The 15,722-nt window shown below is 36.6% G+C and overlaps 1 protein-coding gene across 1 annotated transcript in view; it reads right to left on the bottom strand.

Annotated features, from left to right (window-relative positions):
- Nucleotides 1-15,722, bottom strand: part of COL25A1 (collagen type XXV alpha 1 chain) — a 314,583-nt gene that overhangs the window by 130,596 nt on the left and 168,265 nt on the right. Inside the window, exon 5 of the mRNA XM_035324280.1 lies at nt 3,286-3,303. Coding sequence (XP_035180171.1) covers nt 3,286-3,303 — 18 coding nt within the window. The remainder of the gene's footprint in view (nt 1-3,285; nt 3,304-15,722) is intronic.

Here is a 15,722-nt window from a genome sequence, read left to right as displayed (position 1 = left end):
ACAAAAAAGTATATCTTGGAGGTGACTTAAAAGCCAGAATTAAGATTTCAGCAAAATACTAAAATTTGTATTATTTGTTTTTCTACAAACATAGTTTATATGTAATCTGAAACAGTTTTTCTTTTTTAAACAGAAAAGAAGAATTATACAAATGTACTTTATTTTTAAAAGTTATGCTAAAAAAAATTTAGTTCATGATCATGGTTTCTAACTTTCAGAGATGCAACAAAACAATAAGGCTTTTCTGAAAAAAATATTTCTGGTTTGTAGTATAGCTTATTTTTACTTAAAACAGGAAAACAGAAAATTAAGTTATATTTTTGATGTATTTTGAAGAAAAAAGAATGTAAAAACTCAAAGATAAAGATAGGTGCTACTCATCTGTTATGAATATATATTTGTACCCAGTAATTACATGTGTTGGGTGAGTTTACTATGTACTTTTTGAAAAACACAACAAAATGAATAGGTGTTAATAAAACTTTCAGTGTAAGAAGGATTAGAATTTAGCTTTGATCTTATCATAGACGTACATGGCTATGACATCAAAAACTTTCGAAGTGCTTCTTTCATCAGCACAGAAACTGTGATCTTTGAAGCCAAGAAGCCCTTACTTTAACCAAGGCCACCAATACTTTCCATTTTAAATTTCTCATGGGCATGGAGAAGAATGGGGAAATTACCGCAGATGGTTTTTTAATGGGAAACAGTTGGACTGATTTTATGAGTATGTAAAACAATTCTAATAATACTTTTAAATCATTTTACAAAAATCTCAAGATTTTCAATTAAAGCTTGCAAAAAAAAAAAAAAAATTTAAAATCAGTCTCATGGAAGTTATCTGGATCTAAGTTTTAGTTTAAGAGGAAGACATCTAAATGTACAGCCTAGATGTAGCTGTTTAAAATGCACAAATTGTCAATATAGTCCAGAGAGCAATTCAGCAGAATGGTTATTAGGTTCAGTAGCTACCTATAATCAGGATTACAGAGTAATTAAGAGGCATGAGTGTATGCAACTACTGTCATTTGAGAGGTTCCCTAGGTATCCAAGACAGCTGCATATGAATGACAGATACAACAATGGTCCAATGGGAGACTCCAGCCATACTCCAGTATGGCAGCCAGAGACTACACTGAAGACCCTGAATTTTCTCATGCAGCCACAGGTGCCTGTCAGCTGTCAATGTACTTGAGCCCCAGGAGGCTGCAATGAGCAGAAGAGCTTTCTAGGTGCACTGAGTGTTGACTTAGCCTTCACTAACTACAAGGAGTGCTTAGACACCTCACATGTCAACGCCAACACACAATCTTCTAGCTTTAGTCATCTTGATCTAGAGTTGAATCTTACTCCAAGTCTTTCATGCCATTATCACTCCTCACCTGTGCATTTCAAGAATTATTTCTGCACTCATCCAGCCAGTCAAAACAACTGAGTACATATCCTCCTCCAATAAGAGGAGCATCTTGAGTTGAAAGGAAGGAAAGGTGGTATTTGGAGTAATGGTAAGCATTGCTCAGAATGAACAATGAAATGATGACAATGGCAAAGAGGTGAGCTTTTCCAAAAGAGGTGAGCTTTTCCACTGGGAGGAAGTAGTGAAGTTAGGTTGTAGAAAGTTTCCTCCTAAGTTTTGTGGGTCCTGGTACCTCACGTGTTTTCTGTATAAACATACAGCGCACAGAAGTTAATAAATTTTTATTTGGGATTTTTAGAGTTTTTTTTCCTGTGGTTTGCACCCCACTTCTTTTGCAATAGTGACAAGACTTCTCTGCTTTTTGCTCTTGAAACAGCACTGAATACTGACATCTCAGCTGTGGTACTTAGCCTACAGCTACCTCAGGGCATTTCATGTAGATAGATGAGCTTGAAAGACTGAGAAGCTGTTTACAGGAGCTGAGCAAGAGACACTCTCCAAGGGACTGAAACATGGGAGGTGGGGACCAAGTCCCAGAGGAAAAGCACATGGGTGGCCACACAAAGTTAACATCCACAACACGTAAGCCTGTGGGCTCACATAACACCCTCAGGTCCTCAACAGAGCCTGTTCAGAGCAAGATTGCCATACAGAATTTCAGTCTCTCTTCATTGACTGCCAACAGCACAGAGGTTGCAGCTACCTCTCTGTGTAGGCCACATATCAAGAGCCTACTGTGAAACATGAGCACTATGGGGGGATGGTCATTTCAAATATCATACGGACTATATAGAAAACATTAAATGGAGTCTGGCACTTTGCAAGGAAGAGTGTCAGAAAATCTTACAGCAGAGATACCAGGCATTCAGACTGAGTATGAAGGGGGTTTGTAAAACTAAAACTGTATTTCAGCAGAAAGGGGTGCTAAGAAACAAACAGTCTGAGGAAAATGCTTGCATTCCTTAAAGAAAAATTTAACTTTCAAAACAACAACCAAAGTCAGTGAGATTGGCTGTAAAGATTTAATTTGCAATTATGATTCTGAAATTTCAGCAAATGGCCTCAGAAATTCTGGTTCAGACAACTCACTTTGCTAAGATGGCCCCCCAAACCAGAATTTACTTTCCACATTGCATCTTGGGCATGCAAAAATTAGAGTTTTTTAATTGATTTCACTAAACTTGGATTTGGTGTTGGCTTTTTCCCTTCTCTGTTTCTTTGCTCTTCCATGTTTCTATATCACTCAACTGAAATAATTTACATGTAGCTTTTGCTATACCAAATGCCACCTCTTTGCTGGTCTATTTCTACATTGAAACCAAAGTTAGGTCCCTGGATTTCCACATCTTCAATTACAACTCACACAACAAAGTTCTACTATTTTTAAATAAAGCAGAACTAATTCAAGGAGCGTGTATAATTAATCAAAATAGCTAGCAGCGCAATATTTAAAATAACTGAGGCCTGCCTGGATTATAGCAACATTATTATTAGCATGTGATTAATAAGTAGTTGAAGTATTGCATTTGCTACACATTTGCTAAGTTATTTTATCTTGCTTTAAATTTAGGTGGCAAAGTTTCAAGCCATAGTTAGGAGATTTGCTTTATCTGAATAAATCAGTACAATGTTGTCAACCCCACCATCTGGTCAAACAGCTGAGTGAACTCAGACAACCGTATGGGGGTCCCATGTTTCTCTCTTGGAAAATATTTGTCCTACTGAATTATGAAATGGTTACCAGTTTATAGCTAAATAATAATAACGATAATAACAAAAAATCAAAATCAAAATACTTTCTAGATAACCTGAGTTTGGTGGGCCTTCCAATTAGGCTTAACTTATGTACGAAATAAGATGGCACTTACTTGAGGACCAGGCTGACCCTGAAAAACAAGAAAAAGATAAGGTTACGGAAAGCTATGACAAGGATTAACTCCTTAAACAGTAGCAAATAGTTACAGTACTTTATACTAAAGAGAGAACAAACAAACCAGCAACAATAATGAAAACAGATTCTGGACTTTTAATTCTAATATTCATTTTGAAGGTTTTAAATCAAGCCTATTAACTTTGTTGCAATTAACTGATTCCAGAAATAAATGACAGTAACACATCATCGAACCTACATTTGAGAAAATTCATACTTTATACAGTCAGAACAATACAATTTAGAAATTATAGAAAGACCTAATTTAACTGTTCTCAAGAGAGAAAGAATCCACAGATACAAAACTGATCTAGGAGTAGGTTTTGGGTACTTTTTCTCCATTAAGGCCCACACCCAGGATTCAGGGAAGTGCTAATTACTGCCTACTGAATGAACAAAGTCTAGAAACTGGAGCAACACATTGCTGCGGAAACAATATTTTCTGCAAGGAGCACGATTTCCAACCAGTATAAACTAATATTTAAACCAGAAAATCAGCAACAGATGACCCCTTGGGTATCAGCCTAAGAGGTAGCTTGGGAATGTACTGATGCATTTCCTCTCCCTTACTTACCAACATCACATCTGGGAATACCTCTGCTCAAATGGAGAGATATCCACTGCAAACTGAGAAGCTGCAAGCCCTTCCAGAGTAGACTTCCTATACCCCTATACCTTCCTATAGGCGTATATAATACCCCTATTCCAGGAAAGTCAATTAAAGTCATAAATAATTCTGGCCTACCAATTGCAAATTATTTTCATGAAGCAGAAATATATTACAAAACAGTATAGTAGCTGTGACTATTAACTACAACTACATAGACAACCAGCTCATACTGTAAAACACATACAAATGTTTTTAAGTATTTGTATGTCTCCTTAAAAAGGGACAAAGTCTTAAACTCCTAGGGCTAGTTTAGCTTATGGTGTTTTATGGCACATCAATGAGATTTCAGCTGACTGAAACTACATGTCCTTTCGTTAAAAGTAATTGAGCATGGAGACTTCCTGTAAATCATATAAAACCCCTCCACTTTAGCTAGAGGGCGATTTCACAGAATTGAAAATTTTATACAGTTTCCGACCAACCTGACTGGCTATGAACTAGTCATTTTCTATCAACATTTTTTCTACAACTTTCCACCTGGAAAGCAGCGTTGCCGAGAATGATGTAGGGGCCCTGGTGGACTCCAAATTGAACAGAACATGGGACAGCAACATGTTCTTGCCACAAAGAAGGCTACCAGTATCCTGGGCTGCAATAACCAAAGTATTGCCAGCAGGTTGAGGGAGATGATCCTTCTCCTCTATTCAGCACTGGTGAGGCCACCTTTGGAGTGCTGAGTCCAATTCTGGGCTCCCCAGTACAAGAGGGACATATTGAACATGTCTGAACATGCCTTTTTTTTTTTTTTTTTCCTTCCCCTGTGCAGGTGACAGAGCAACAACAACAACAACACAACAACAACAAAAAGCATATATACTGACTGAGGTTTGATGGTTCTAATATAAAGTATTCTGAATTGGTCAGTTCTATGAATATAGAGTATAATGAAAATGACTGGGATTCCTCTGCACTCAGCCTTCACCCCAATCTTTCCATCACAGCAAATTTTAAGCCATTATATGCTAAAACCACTGGAAATTGCTTATTGATGTACAATAAATGTATAAATAGACTAAACTGAGACCTGTGCATGTAAACTTTCATTTAAAAATCACAATATTTATCTCACAAGTGTATCTAAAGACAATACATTTTTATCAAGTCATGAAAGTGTCTGCAAAATACACAAAAAGCTTGAAGTCTGAAATGTTTCAACAAAATGTTGATTTAAATCTGTAGAAAGGAAACAAACAGGAAAAAAAAATGAAACAAACGGATTTTGAAAACTGACACTTCATTCTTCACACTAACTTAGACATGGAGGCTACTCTGTGTCCATGTGGTACATGCTATGTATGAAGGACATACACACTCAATACAAACATACTGTGATGTAAAGGTCAAGGATAACATCATGCTCTCATGCAAGTGTTTTCTACTCTCAGTCTCAACAGCACAGCCAGTCTGCCTTTTGGTTATTGTGCATTTTTAATTCTGATTTTATCAAGTCTGCAATATGGAGAGAGGAAAGCTAGAAACTGCATTTTTATAGGACAATTGTTTTTCATGGTGACACAGAACTCTGAGGTAATGAGGAATATAATAGTTAGGTTACTCTCCATTTATATAGGCTGTCAATCTTGCAATTTTCCAGCATTTAACTGTAAATACAGATGCTTAATACAGAAGTATCCAAAGCAAGATATTTTGATGATGTTGGCTATGAGCTCCTTGCGTCTGGAAGGAACTTTGTTTTAGTGAAGGGAATTGTTTTCTGTGTTTCAGTTGTTCTCAATCCTTCAATGTTTTTATATACACTTAGACACTCCTTGCCAAGTTAACTAGCAAATTCCATGACAGTATAATTTTCTTTTCTCACTAATGATGCAGTGACATTAGCCAGAGGATGCAGCAAGGACTGTATTATGCAACTCATTGGTTTTGCTGACAAAGGGAGAGGTAGAAAGAGGCATCACAATACTGATGTTTTTGCTTTTAAAGGTTTGTTGCCACACAGCAACAATTCAAATTGTTGAGATGTAGTTCAACAACTGGGAGATGAACAAGGTGCAATTCATTTTACCTTCTCTCATTTTTTTTTATATCGTGAAAGGGTCAGGAATAAAGCTCTGAGTTACTAGCATGTTCATTAAAAATAATAATAAAAAGAATAATCCTTGAACACAATCTAACAAGATACGTCTTTGGAGCAAGGTCAATCTCAATTAATATGCTTGTGCTCCCAGGAGGGCTCCAGAATTGCTGAAATCACTCTGGACCAGTGCTATATAAATTAGTCCTAATGCACATTGCTTGTGGATTAAAGGGTTTTAGTTATTACTATTTCTCTTAATTTAAATTAAAAAAAAAAAAAAAAAAAAAAAACAGGCTGAGGCTGAACATACCCTTTGAGACTTAAAAGTCACCATTACTCTAACTTTAAAATAATAATGAATATCCTTAATTCAAGTATGTTATGTAATATAAAACTGAGCATTGATTGCCTCCTGAAAGTGGATGATATTAACACATGGATGGCAATTCTGTTTTAGGTCCCAGTAAAGCTATAAAGCTATGCAGGATTTGTATTAATACAGCTCATAGTACAGTTTGGACTTTTGACTTTTTTTTTTTATTATTATTATTATTTTTTAGAGAGTGAGTTAATTTATGTAATTTTAATTTCTCTGGTGATTAAAACAATCTTCCTCAGCAAAAGACCTTGCAAACCTTTACATTAATGGGATCTCAAGGACTGCTGTATCAACCTTACTCAGATGTGTACTCTGAAGGTAGTTTTGGTCTATTCTCTAGAATCAGACCAGGTTTTAGAAATCTACCTGAGTTCCTACCACTTTTCAATACTACCATTTTAAATGATCGTTCTGAGTAGAAGGCAGAATAAGAATGAACTCTCTTGGTCTTCCATAGATACATCTCCACAGCGCTAACACGAACAGAAAGTTATCATAATAAGAATAAACAAGTAGAAAGAAATAGAAGTCAGGGATGCACAAAGAAAAGATCACCTGTTCTGAAAGAACCTAAGCTTCTGAAATGGAAAAAAAAAAGAAAAAAGAAAAAAAAAAAAGAAAAAAAAAAGGTGCTTTGTTTTTGTAATAGGAATTATCAGGAAGAAATGGGTAGCAGACCCCAAGAAGACACCTGAAAACAATCCACAGTCCTCAGCTGTAGTCCCAGAACAGAGGAGAACATCTCCCTGACAGCATATAGATCATATTCTTCAGCTTGGATTAGAAAACATAGTTTTGTTCGTGTTTCTTAGTTTCACTTACTGTGTGGAAGCTCCCAACAAACTGCTCTTCTCCACATGCACTTACAGAGTAGTTCCAATACCAGTAACTGGTCAGTTGTATTCAGTTTACCTTCATTAAAACAGTACGTACAGCTGCATAACATCCCATGGTTTCAGCAAAATCCTCATAACACATTTCTCTTTTGTATTCCTATTTACCAATTAATATGTTATTTGTCAGGAAAGAAAGGGGTTAAATTTGTCATCCTATTCTGATTACCTTAACTGAAGGTCTTGTACAGCTGATTATTAATCAATTCCTTGCAATTTAACTTAATATTAGCTGCTGATATGTAAATGATACTGAAAGAAGAAGATAAAGATCCATGGTGTAGGCAGGTTGAGCTCAAGTCAAGAGGTAAACTATTAATCTGCTAGGAGGGTGGATTAAAGAACAAGCCTATTAACTGGAGGCTACAAACATTGCAGAAATTTTATTTTGCAGTAGACAGAAACTTCAAGAGAACAGGAAAAAAATCTTAGTGAAAGAAAATGGAAGCTGACACTGCAAGTTAATAGTTGAGCTTGCAAAGGAAATGGGCTTTTAGCAAATGAAAGGACAGAAAAGATATATTCAAGGCACCAAAGAAAAATGTTGTTCTGGAAAAGAAGAGAAAAGGAGCAAGAAGAATTGCACAAGGAAGTAGAGAGACTGTACTTTCACACCTTTTGCATGATTTAAATCTTTAAAGAGCTAGGAACATAAAAATCCCAGGCTCATACATCCAAATCACTTTTACCCACACAAATACATATATATATAGAGAGAGTGTTTTATATATATATAGTGTTTCAGTTCATTATATATATAAGTTCATGTATATATGTATAGTGTCTCACTTGCAGAAACTCATACATGAAACTCAACTGTTAGCAGTTGAGCAGAATGCATTGTATAAAATTAAAGATAATTTCTAACTTAATTCAAGTAGCATCTCCCTAAATAATATCTAGGATAGCATATAAATGCATTTAAAATGGGCTATTTAGATATCATCAGGCAGAGAAACAAAAACACAGGAAGGTAGGACCTGCAGAAAAGGAATCAATCAAGAGCCACAGATATGTTGTCAGAAGTAATATGTGAGAAGCACCACCAAACTACCCTTGTGGGATGTTCTCTGGACCTGTCCTCCAACCTAACCCAGACAGAAAATGATAAGGGAACAGGAGTATGCACTGGGTCTGGCTGGGATGTTAACTTTCCCTGCAGCAGCCCATACAGTGCTGAGCTCTGCACTTGTATCTAGAACAGTAGTGGTATCACGCTGGTGTTGTGTCTGCTGCTGAGAAGTGCTGGCACAGCATCAGGACTCTCTCTAACCCTCCTAGGGGGTGGGCAAAAAAGTGAGAAAGAAACATCACGAGGGCAGCTGAACTAAACCAACCAAAGGGATATTCCATACCATATGATGTCACACTCAGCAATAAAAGGTGGAAAAAGGAAGAAGAGGGGAGGGGTGGGCTCTCGTGAAAATGTCTGTCCTCTTCCTGAACACTGGCTACGTGCGTTGAGGCCCTGCTTCAAGGATGTGGTCAAGCATCGCTCATTGGTGGGAAGTAGAGAGTAAATTCTTTCCTCTGCACTTCCACATAGCCTTTACTTGTTTTGTTTTGTTATTCCCTTTCCCCCTCCTTCTTCCCCTTCCCCCTTTTTTCCCTTTAGTTGAATTGTTTAATTAATAATAATATTTCCTTAATAATATTTTTTTTCTGTTTAATTAAATCATCCTTATCTCAACCCGTGAGCTGTTCTTTCCTTTACTTCTTCCCCTCCTCATCTGAGGAGGTGGAGTGAGAGAGCGGTTGTGGTGTTCAGCTGCCTAGCACGGTAAAACAACCACAGAGTAGCATGCCTGGTGTCTGCTGGGAGAGAGGCTAAAGACGCGAGTGGCTTTTCAGTACTCCTGAAGTCTGTGTTACACAGGTTGAAATAAGTTATGCTGAAGCAAGCCAATATGTGATTAATATACATTTCTGCATGAGCAAATCAAAAAGCAAAGAAGGTATATGTGCAAGACCTAAATTACACTGGTTTTGAACAAATCACCTACCAGCTTTCCATCCATACCAATTGGACCCTAGGATAATCAAAAGCCAAAACAAAATTGAACAGTTAAAATCAGCGGAACACTGAAGTTGAGGAATATATACAGACTCAGGGAATACTGCAGGCTTTAGAAGACGATTAACTATGTCAGCAGTTAAGTGAAATACCTTAAGAATACTTTAAGAATGAAGGCACAGAGAAGAAACAACAAAAGGAGCAGACCTAAGACAGAAGAAATAAAAACAGTATGATGCCAAGTAGCCAGGCAATAGCTGGTGTTCAACGTGCAGTGAAGGATTTGTTAGTTTGGCAAGCCACAGTGGTACAACATAACCAAACATATGAAATAATGCATCTGGCTTGAGTATTATTCTTTAAATGAGAAAATAAAATAGCTGGCCTATTTACTGAATGATCTTCTCACAATCACATGGCTGCAAGATGAAAAGAGCAAACACTTAAAATCTCATAACTAATCTATATTTAAATACATATTGTAATAGTGATGTTTAATAAGAAACATCAGTTCACACAATTCATTGAGTTACTAAAGAATTCCCCCTGTACTTTGGCCAAGAATTCCTGCCCACCTTATCCTGATTTCCTTCCTGCCCCTTCCAACAGAAAACATGGAACTTCCTCACTGATACTTTAAAAGTTGTTTCCTTTACTGTGTAAAGGTGGGTTCCAGTTATTTAGATGCAAATTCTAGAAATGATTTAATGTGGATGCACCCTGTTGCAACACAGTAGCTGATGCTGTATTAACTGCATATTTAGGTGATCAGATGGGGGCTTGAGAAAGTTGGAGTAATTTTTCACTGGGTGTTTAATGTCTATACCTTCTGACAATGAACAGTGAAGTTATCTTTCACTGGCAATGGGACAAGAACAGGCAAAGAAGTTGTTTCTGCTATTGAAGTCATCGTTAGACAGAAGCTCTGAGCTTTCAGTTGTTTTCCCCATGCAAAAGGGACAGTTTTCTCCTAGATGCTGACACTGCAGCCAGACTTTCCCTCCAGAGCTTGACAGTCACTCACTCAAACCACATTCCCTAAGCACACAGCCACTTGGGACAGATTGCTCACACGGCTTGTTTTGGATCACTGTTGCTTGGAAGACAGCACAGAACTTGATCCATTTTACCCTTGCTGCCTTTTGTACCCTTTGTCAGCACTAGGCTTGCCTTGTGAGCAAAACTCAAAGTGTAATAGCTTAGCCTAAATCAGGTCTGCAATGCTTCTACTCACCTCTTCACCACGAGTGTGTATTCTTACTTTCTACACTAACACCGACAGTCGCATCCAACAGTCAGTCCAGCAGCTATCAAGAAAGTAATAAATGCTAAGACAAAGTGTTGTGGTGTCAATCTAGTGAGTTCCCAATTATGCACTCTTTCCCAGTCTAGACAATAGGCTTTGCTGGAAAGTCCAGAAATCTAGAAAGAAACAGGACATCAGCTGGATGCACACACTGTGAAATTCATGATTTTGGTACCTTTGGCTTTCTAAGAAGCCTTTGCATTAACATACTTGTCTGTTCCAATAACAAGTTGCTGTGTCTGGGCAGCCCTATAGGAATAAAAACACTTACCTCTCCTTCCCTGCAGTTCTTACTGTGGTTTCCTGTCACATCACACAGTAGATGACATGCTGAGAACATAAAGCAGGTCACCAATACCTTGGTTGTCTTCATGACCACTACTACCTTTCTCCGGGGCTGATATCCTGGGAAAGTTTATATGCTGGGCTCAGATGCCCTACAAAATCTTTCTAATGTTCTCTCTAAACCAGTTCTTCCCTGATACCCAACAAAGAATGCAACATTTTCCAACATATTAACAGGATAGTTTTCCAACATATTAACAGGATAGTTTTTATTAGTATGCTTCCTTAGAGGCTATTTATCACGTACTTATAGCTCACAAACACTTATATGGCACTTATCAATTTTCTCACAGTTATTTAGCAAACCTTTAAATATTACTGTACACTCCCAAAATTGAGGCAAATATCCAAATTATTAGCTTTTTCAGATTATTCTAGCACTGTATTACATTGTATTTATCTAGTATTATTTACACAGCCTGCTGCAGGTGCAAAACCAAAGGCTGAGCTGAGCCCAGGCTATGAATACATTTACTTCTAAAAAAGCAAATTACAAATATTACCAATGAAAACTCAACAGTAAAGTCACCATAAGTACATAAATTTCCCCAGAGGACTCTGTAGGCCAGCAGCAAAATTCAACAATTTAGTCTCCTGCAAGCTTAGCCCAAAATATTTAATTATTTTTGTGATGAATGAATGCAGAAAATACTTATACAACTATTTGTAGAAGGAAAATTCATTATGGGGTCAAACTGCTGGCTTAGAGGGAACAGCCAAAAGCTCTTGTAGCTGTAATGGTGTTTTGTATTTTGTAAATAATCACTGTTTTCAGGGAAAGTTTATCATAGGAAACTAACAAACAAAGAAAACTATTTGCTATTTTTGTGCTCTCTTAGTGATAGTCATTTTTGATACTGTTAAATTTTATTTTGTTGTCTCCTTATCCATGCTACATAGCTCATACACTTGTATTAAAGGCCTATATGTACCATTTTGAAGAGTCTCAGTAAAGAAGAATCAGAAATTTCCAGTAAGCTGAAGAGAAACACCTGCTCACAACTGAAAATGATAAGAATTTCCCTCCCTTCTTTCCATTTGTATCAGGACTATTTGGTCTGCAGTCTGGGAAAGTCTTCTGGGATTCCCTTTATAGAATAAAAGACAGATACTTGCTTGAGACATACTTCCTGCCCTACAGGAGAAAAAAAATCCTTAAGATAAGGGGTCGTTACTGTGAAATTAAATAATATTATTTCAGTGTTTAAAAACAACAACAAAACCTAGTCTTTAACTGCAAAACAAAGTGACATGAATATGACCATCTCCCAAGCTGCATAGTTCAAACAGCTTCCTGCTTTATCCGCTAAATTGCTGCTACTATAGGTTAGCATGTCATTTCTGAGAAGAAAAAAAAAAGAAAAAAGAAAAAAAAAAAAAAGGAGAGGAGAAGGGAATGGAGGGGAGGGGAGAAGAGGGGAGTATGGTCTTCTATAACACAACTCCTGTAAAACATTTCAAAAAACTATACAATACAACACAAGACAAGGAGATGAGTAGTTCTATACAACAGACACATCCACCAACCTCACATAGGTAATAGAGGTGGCATTGAAAATATTTCTTCTGGACTATGCTTTTCCTTTCTAGGTTTCCACTCCCATTTTTTTAAATATATGCTATTACTGAATATTCACTTATGGCATTAGACATTTTCCAGGATCTTCAAAAGCAAAGATGCTTAATCTTCAAAAGCAAAGATGCTTAATCTTCAAAAGCAAAGATGCTTACACAGTACTGTTTCCCCCCCCCCCCCCCCCCAAAGAATACACCACTATTTTCTCAGCTTTAACTACTTATCTAATAATCCTTAAATGGACAATAAATAAATAAATAAATAAATAAAAGAGAGTAAGTAGAATATGATTGCCATTTAGCTTTTGTTTGTGAGAAGTAGCTTCCACTCCTCAAGAATGCTGTAAAATGTAATGATAGATAATTTTAGTCAAATTTTGAACACTACACAAAATCAGTTGTTTACATTTTAAGGATTTTAGGGAGTTATCGTTAGAAATCAAAAATGTCAGCAGATGTACCAGAAACCTTTAGATCTTTCCTATCAAAAAGATGGCCAGTAATATTACTTGAAGCAGCTTTAATACAGCATTTTTTTCTTTAAAAAATTCTGAGTGAAAAGTGAAGATAAGAAAAAGATATCACATATTGAAATCTATTATGCAATAAAAGAATCATTCAAAGGAGTACAGAAAAAACAGGAAGATTTGGATTATCTTCTTCCTTTTGACTTCTCTATTTGTCCTTCAGTGATCATTTTCATCTAAGGAATACCCATCAGAAGACTGCATTCTGAAACAGAAGATTCATACTAAACAGAAAACAGATATCACCTCTTCTTTAGGAGCTGTAGATCATCCTTTATCTAAATAAATTTGGGTGTGGGGGTGGTTGATTTTATTAATAAATTGGATCAGCATATTTTAGCAATGATTAATTTTGCTAGGTTTATATTCATTTGAAGCATGCAGAAAAATGTATTTGTTGTACTTCTGTGGGAAGAATGAGGAAAAATTTTGATGCTGTAAATTAGTCCAATTCTGTATTTTTATATATATGTATAAGTTAAAAACAGGCCAATTATCTCCAAATGCATAACCATTTCTCAGAATTTGATAGCTCACTGTTTTTCCTGACTATTTTATGAGAAATCAAGTATTTTTGAAAAAAAAGAATCTCTCTTGCAATGTAGACAATAGGTAATTTAAAATATTTTTTTTTTACAAATCCTCTAGATTTATCTTTTTAGATATCTGACAGCTTTAAAATATATTTTTGACTATCACTGTAGCATTTCAATATTCAGAAACTCTTGTCCTGATTACATTGCATGAATAAGTTATTACATATTTCTAAACAATCTGCTGCAAGTTTGATGGTTAAATTGTTACTTGCAGCTGCCTGAAATCTCTTATACAAAGACATACACAATAAGAGGTATCAAGGACTCAGAAGAAAGCTAAAATTTAGTTTTACAGCACCTGTATCAGCTGCAACTTGGTTATTGTGTCTGAATGAGTCTAAAAACACCTGCATGGAAAAAAAATTAATCAGTATCTAAGCAGGTTTACAATTGATGCCCAGGTTCAGGTAAGGTGAAACATAACACATTGCCTTTTCAAATCACCTATTTTAGTTCAAGATTGGTAGAATGTTAAGAAAAATCAGAATTGTCAGATTTCCTCATCATGATACTATTAAAAGTGATGGGTTTCTTCCCCACGTCCTATTTCTTCCCCACATCCTATTTCTTCCCCACGTCCTTCTACTCTTTGGTTAGTTACGGGTTTAGCAAGGCTGGCTTTAACTAGATGCTGCAATATAATTCCGTAGCAAGTCTGATAAGATTTCTCTTCGGTGAAACTTTGTTTTAGAGCTTATGTGGGCAAAAAGTAGGATAAACTGTTCAACTTGCTAAATTTCTTTGATGAAACATTATTGGTTCTTTTTCGATGACTGGAAGTGATTGCTCCCAAGAGCAGTGAGAGTGACAAGCCCAGGTAAAGAAAACACTTGTTCCAACCCTGGAAGAAAAAAAAGTACATTAAATCAACCTGCAACAAGTCTGGCCAGCAATCAGAACATTACTGATAAAAGCAAATAATCCAGATCACTTGTGCTGGAAGAAACTTTACTGTGAGAAGAAAGCAATGAGAGAGTACAAAATAGTTGAACCTTCCATCTAAAACTCCCTCATCCACAAAAGCAAAACTACTGACAAGAGCACTACAAGGCTATTTCAGAGAAGTCCATTACAGAATTTCCTGAATCCTTCCATCAAGCAGTTTCTATTAGCTACTACTTGAGACAAGTCAGCAAGGTGGGTCAGCACCTGGAGATTGCAAAGTAAGTAAATGTGTTTCAAGGCAGGCGTTTCTTTATAGTTTTGAAAGATTTAAAAGAAAAAGTTCACAGCAGTTAGGCTGCTTGATCTTATTGTCCAGAACTTTACAGGTTCTGTGTCAACTACCAAAGCCTCTTTCAGCCTTGAGAAACAACGTCCTGCTTCTCCTAGACCCACCAATCCAGATTTGAATTGAACACCCCCAGACAGCATACTTTATTTTTATTTCAATGGAATAACTACATTGTTAAAAAAAAGTCCATTGTTTAATCCTGAATAGCCTAATCCTGTATTTCCAGGAATTTCACATGTTGGTGTAAACCACGTTAATTCTCTCCTACAAAATTACATTTATCAAGCCAACAATTAATTAAAAGTATACCCTGCAAGCACAGAAGAGACTCAGAAGCAAAGAGCTGATAAAAAAAAAACAACTGAATACCAGCAAGGCTTTGATTGACTGCTGGCAGACCTGGTGCAAGCTGGCCGTGCCACCCTTACCCACATGTGGGATATCTACATGATTTGCTCCATCCAAGCTCCTGTCAAGCATGGGGGGCTGTGCCACTTGCTGGGAAACGTGGCAGTAACAGGTTGGGGATAATGGAGGACCACTGCCTTTCCTGAAATGCATAAATGTATAAAATAAATATTATACATATTTATACATTATAAATGTATAAAATAAATATTGCACAGGCATTTGTGTAAGAACAGCAAGATTGTTTGTACAACCTGCTAGACTGCTTGTGCATGATCCAAATGCTGAGGTAATATCTAATTGCCCAGTCTTTTCCACATCAGCAAGTCAGGTGCATGAAATTAACTACTTGGGTATTTCAACCATATTTTCCTTTGAACTGTCCATCTCATC

The sequence above is a fragment of the Oxyura jamaicensis genome, chromosome 4 (assembly GCF_011077185.1).
Source record: "Oxyura jamaicensis isolate SHBP4307 breed ruddy duck chromosome 4, BPBGC_Ojam_1.0, whole genome shotgun sequence".
NCBI lineage: Eukaryota > Metazoa > Chordata > Aves > Anseriformes > Anatidae > Oxyura > Oxyura jamaicensis.
This window is presented reverse-complemented; position numbering and strand designations above follow the sequence as displayed.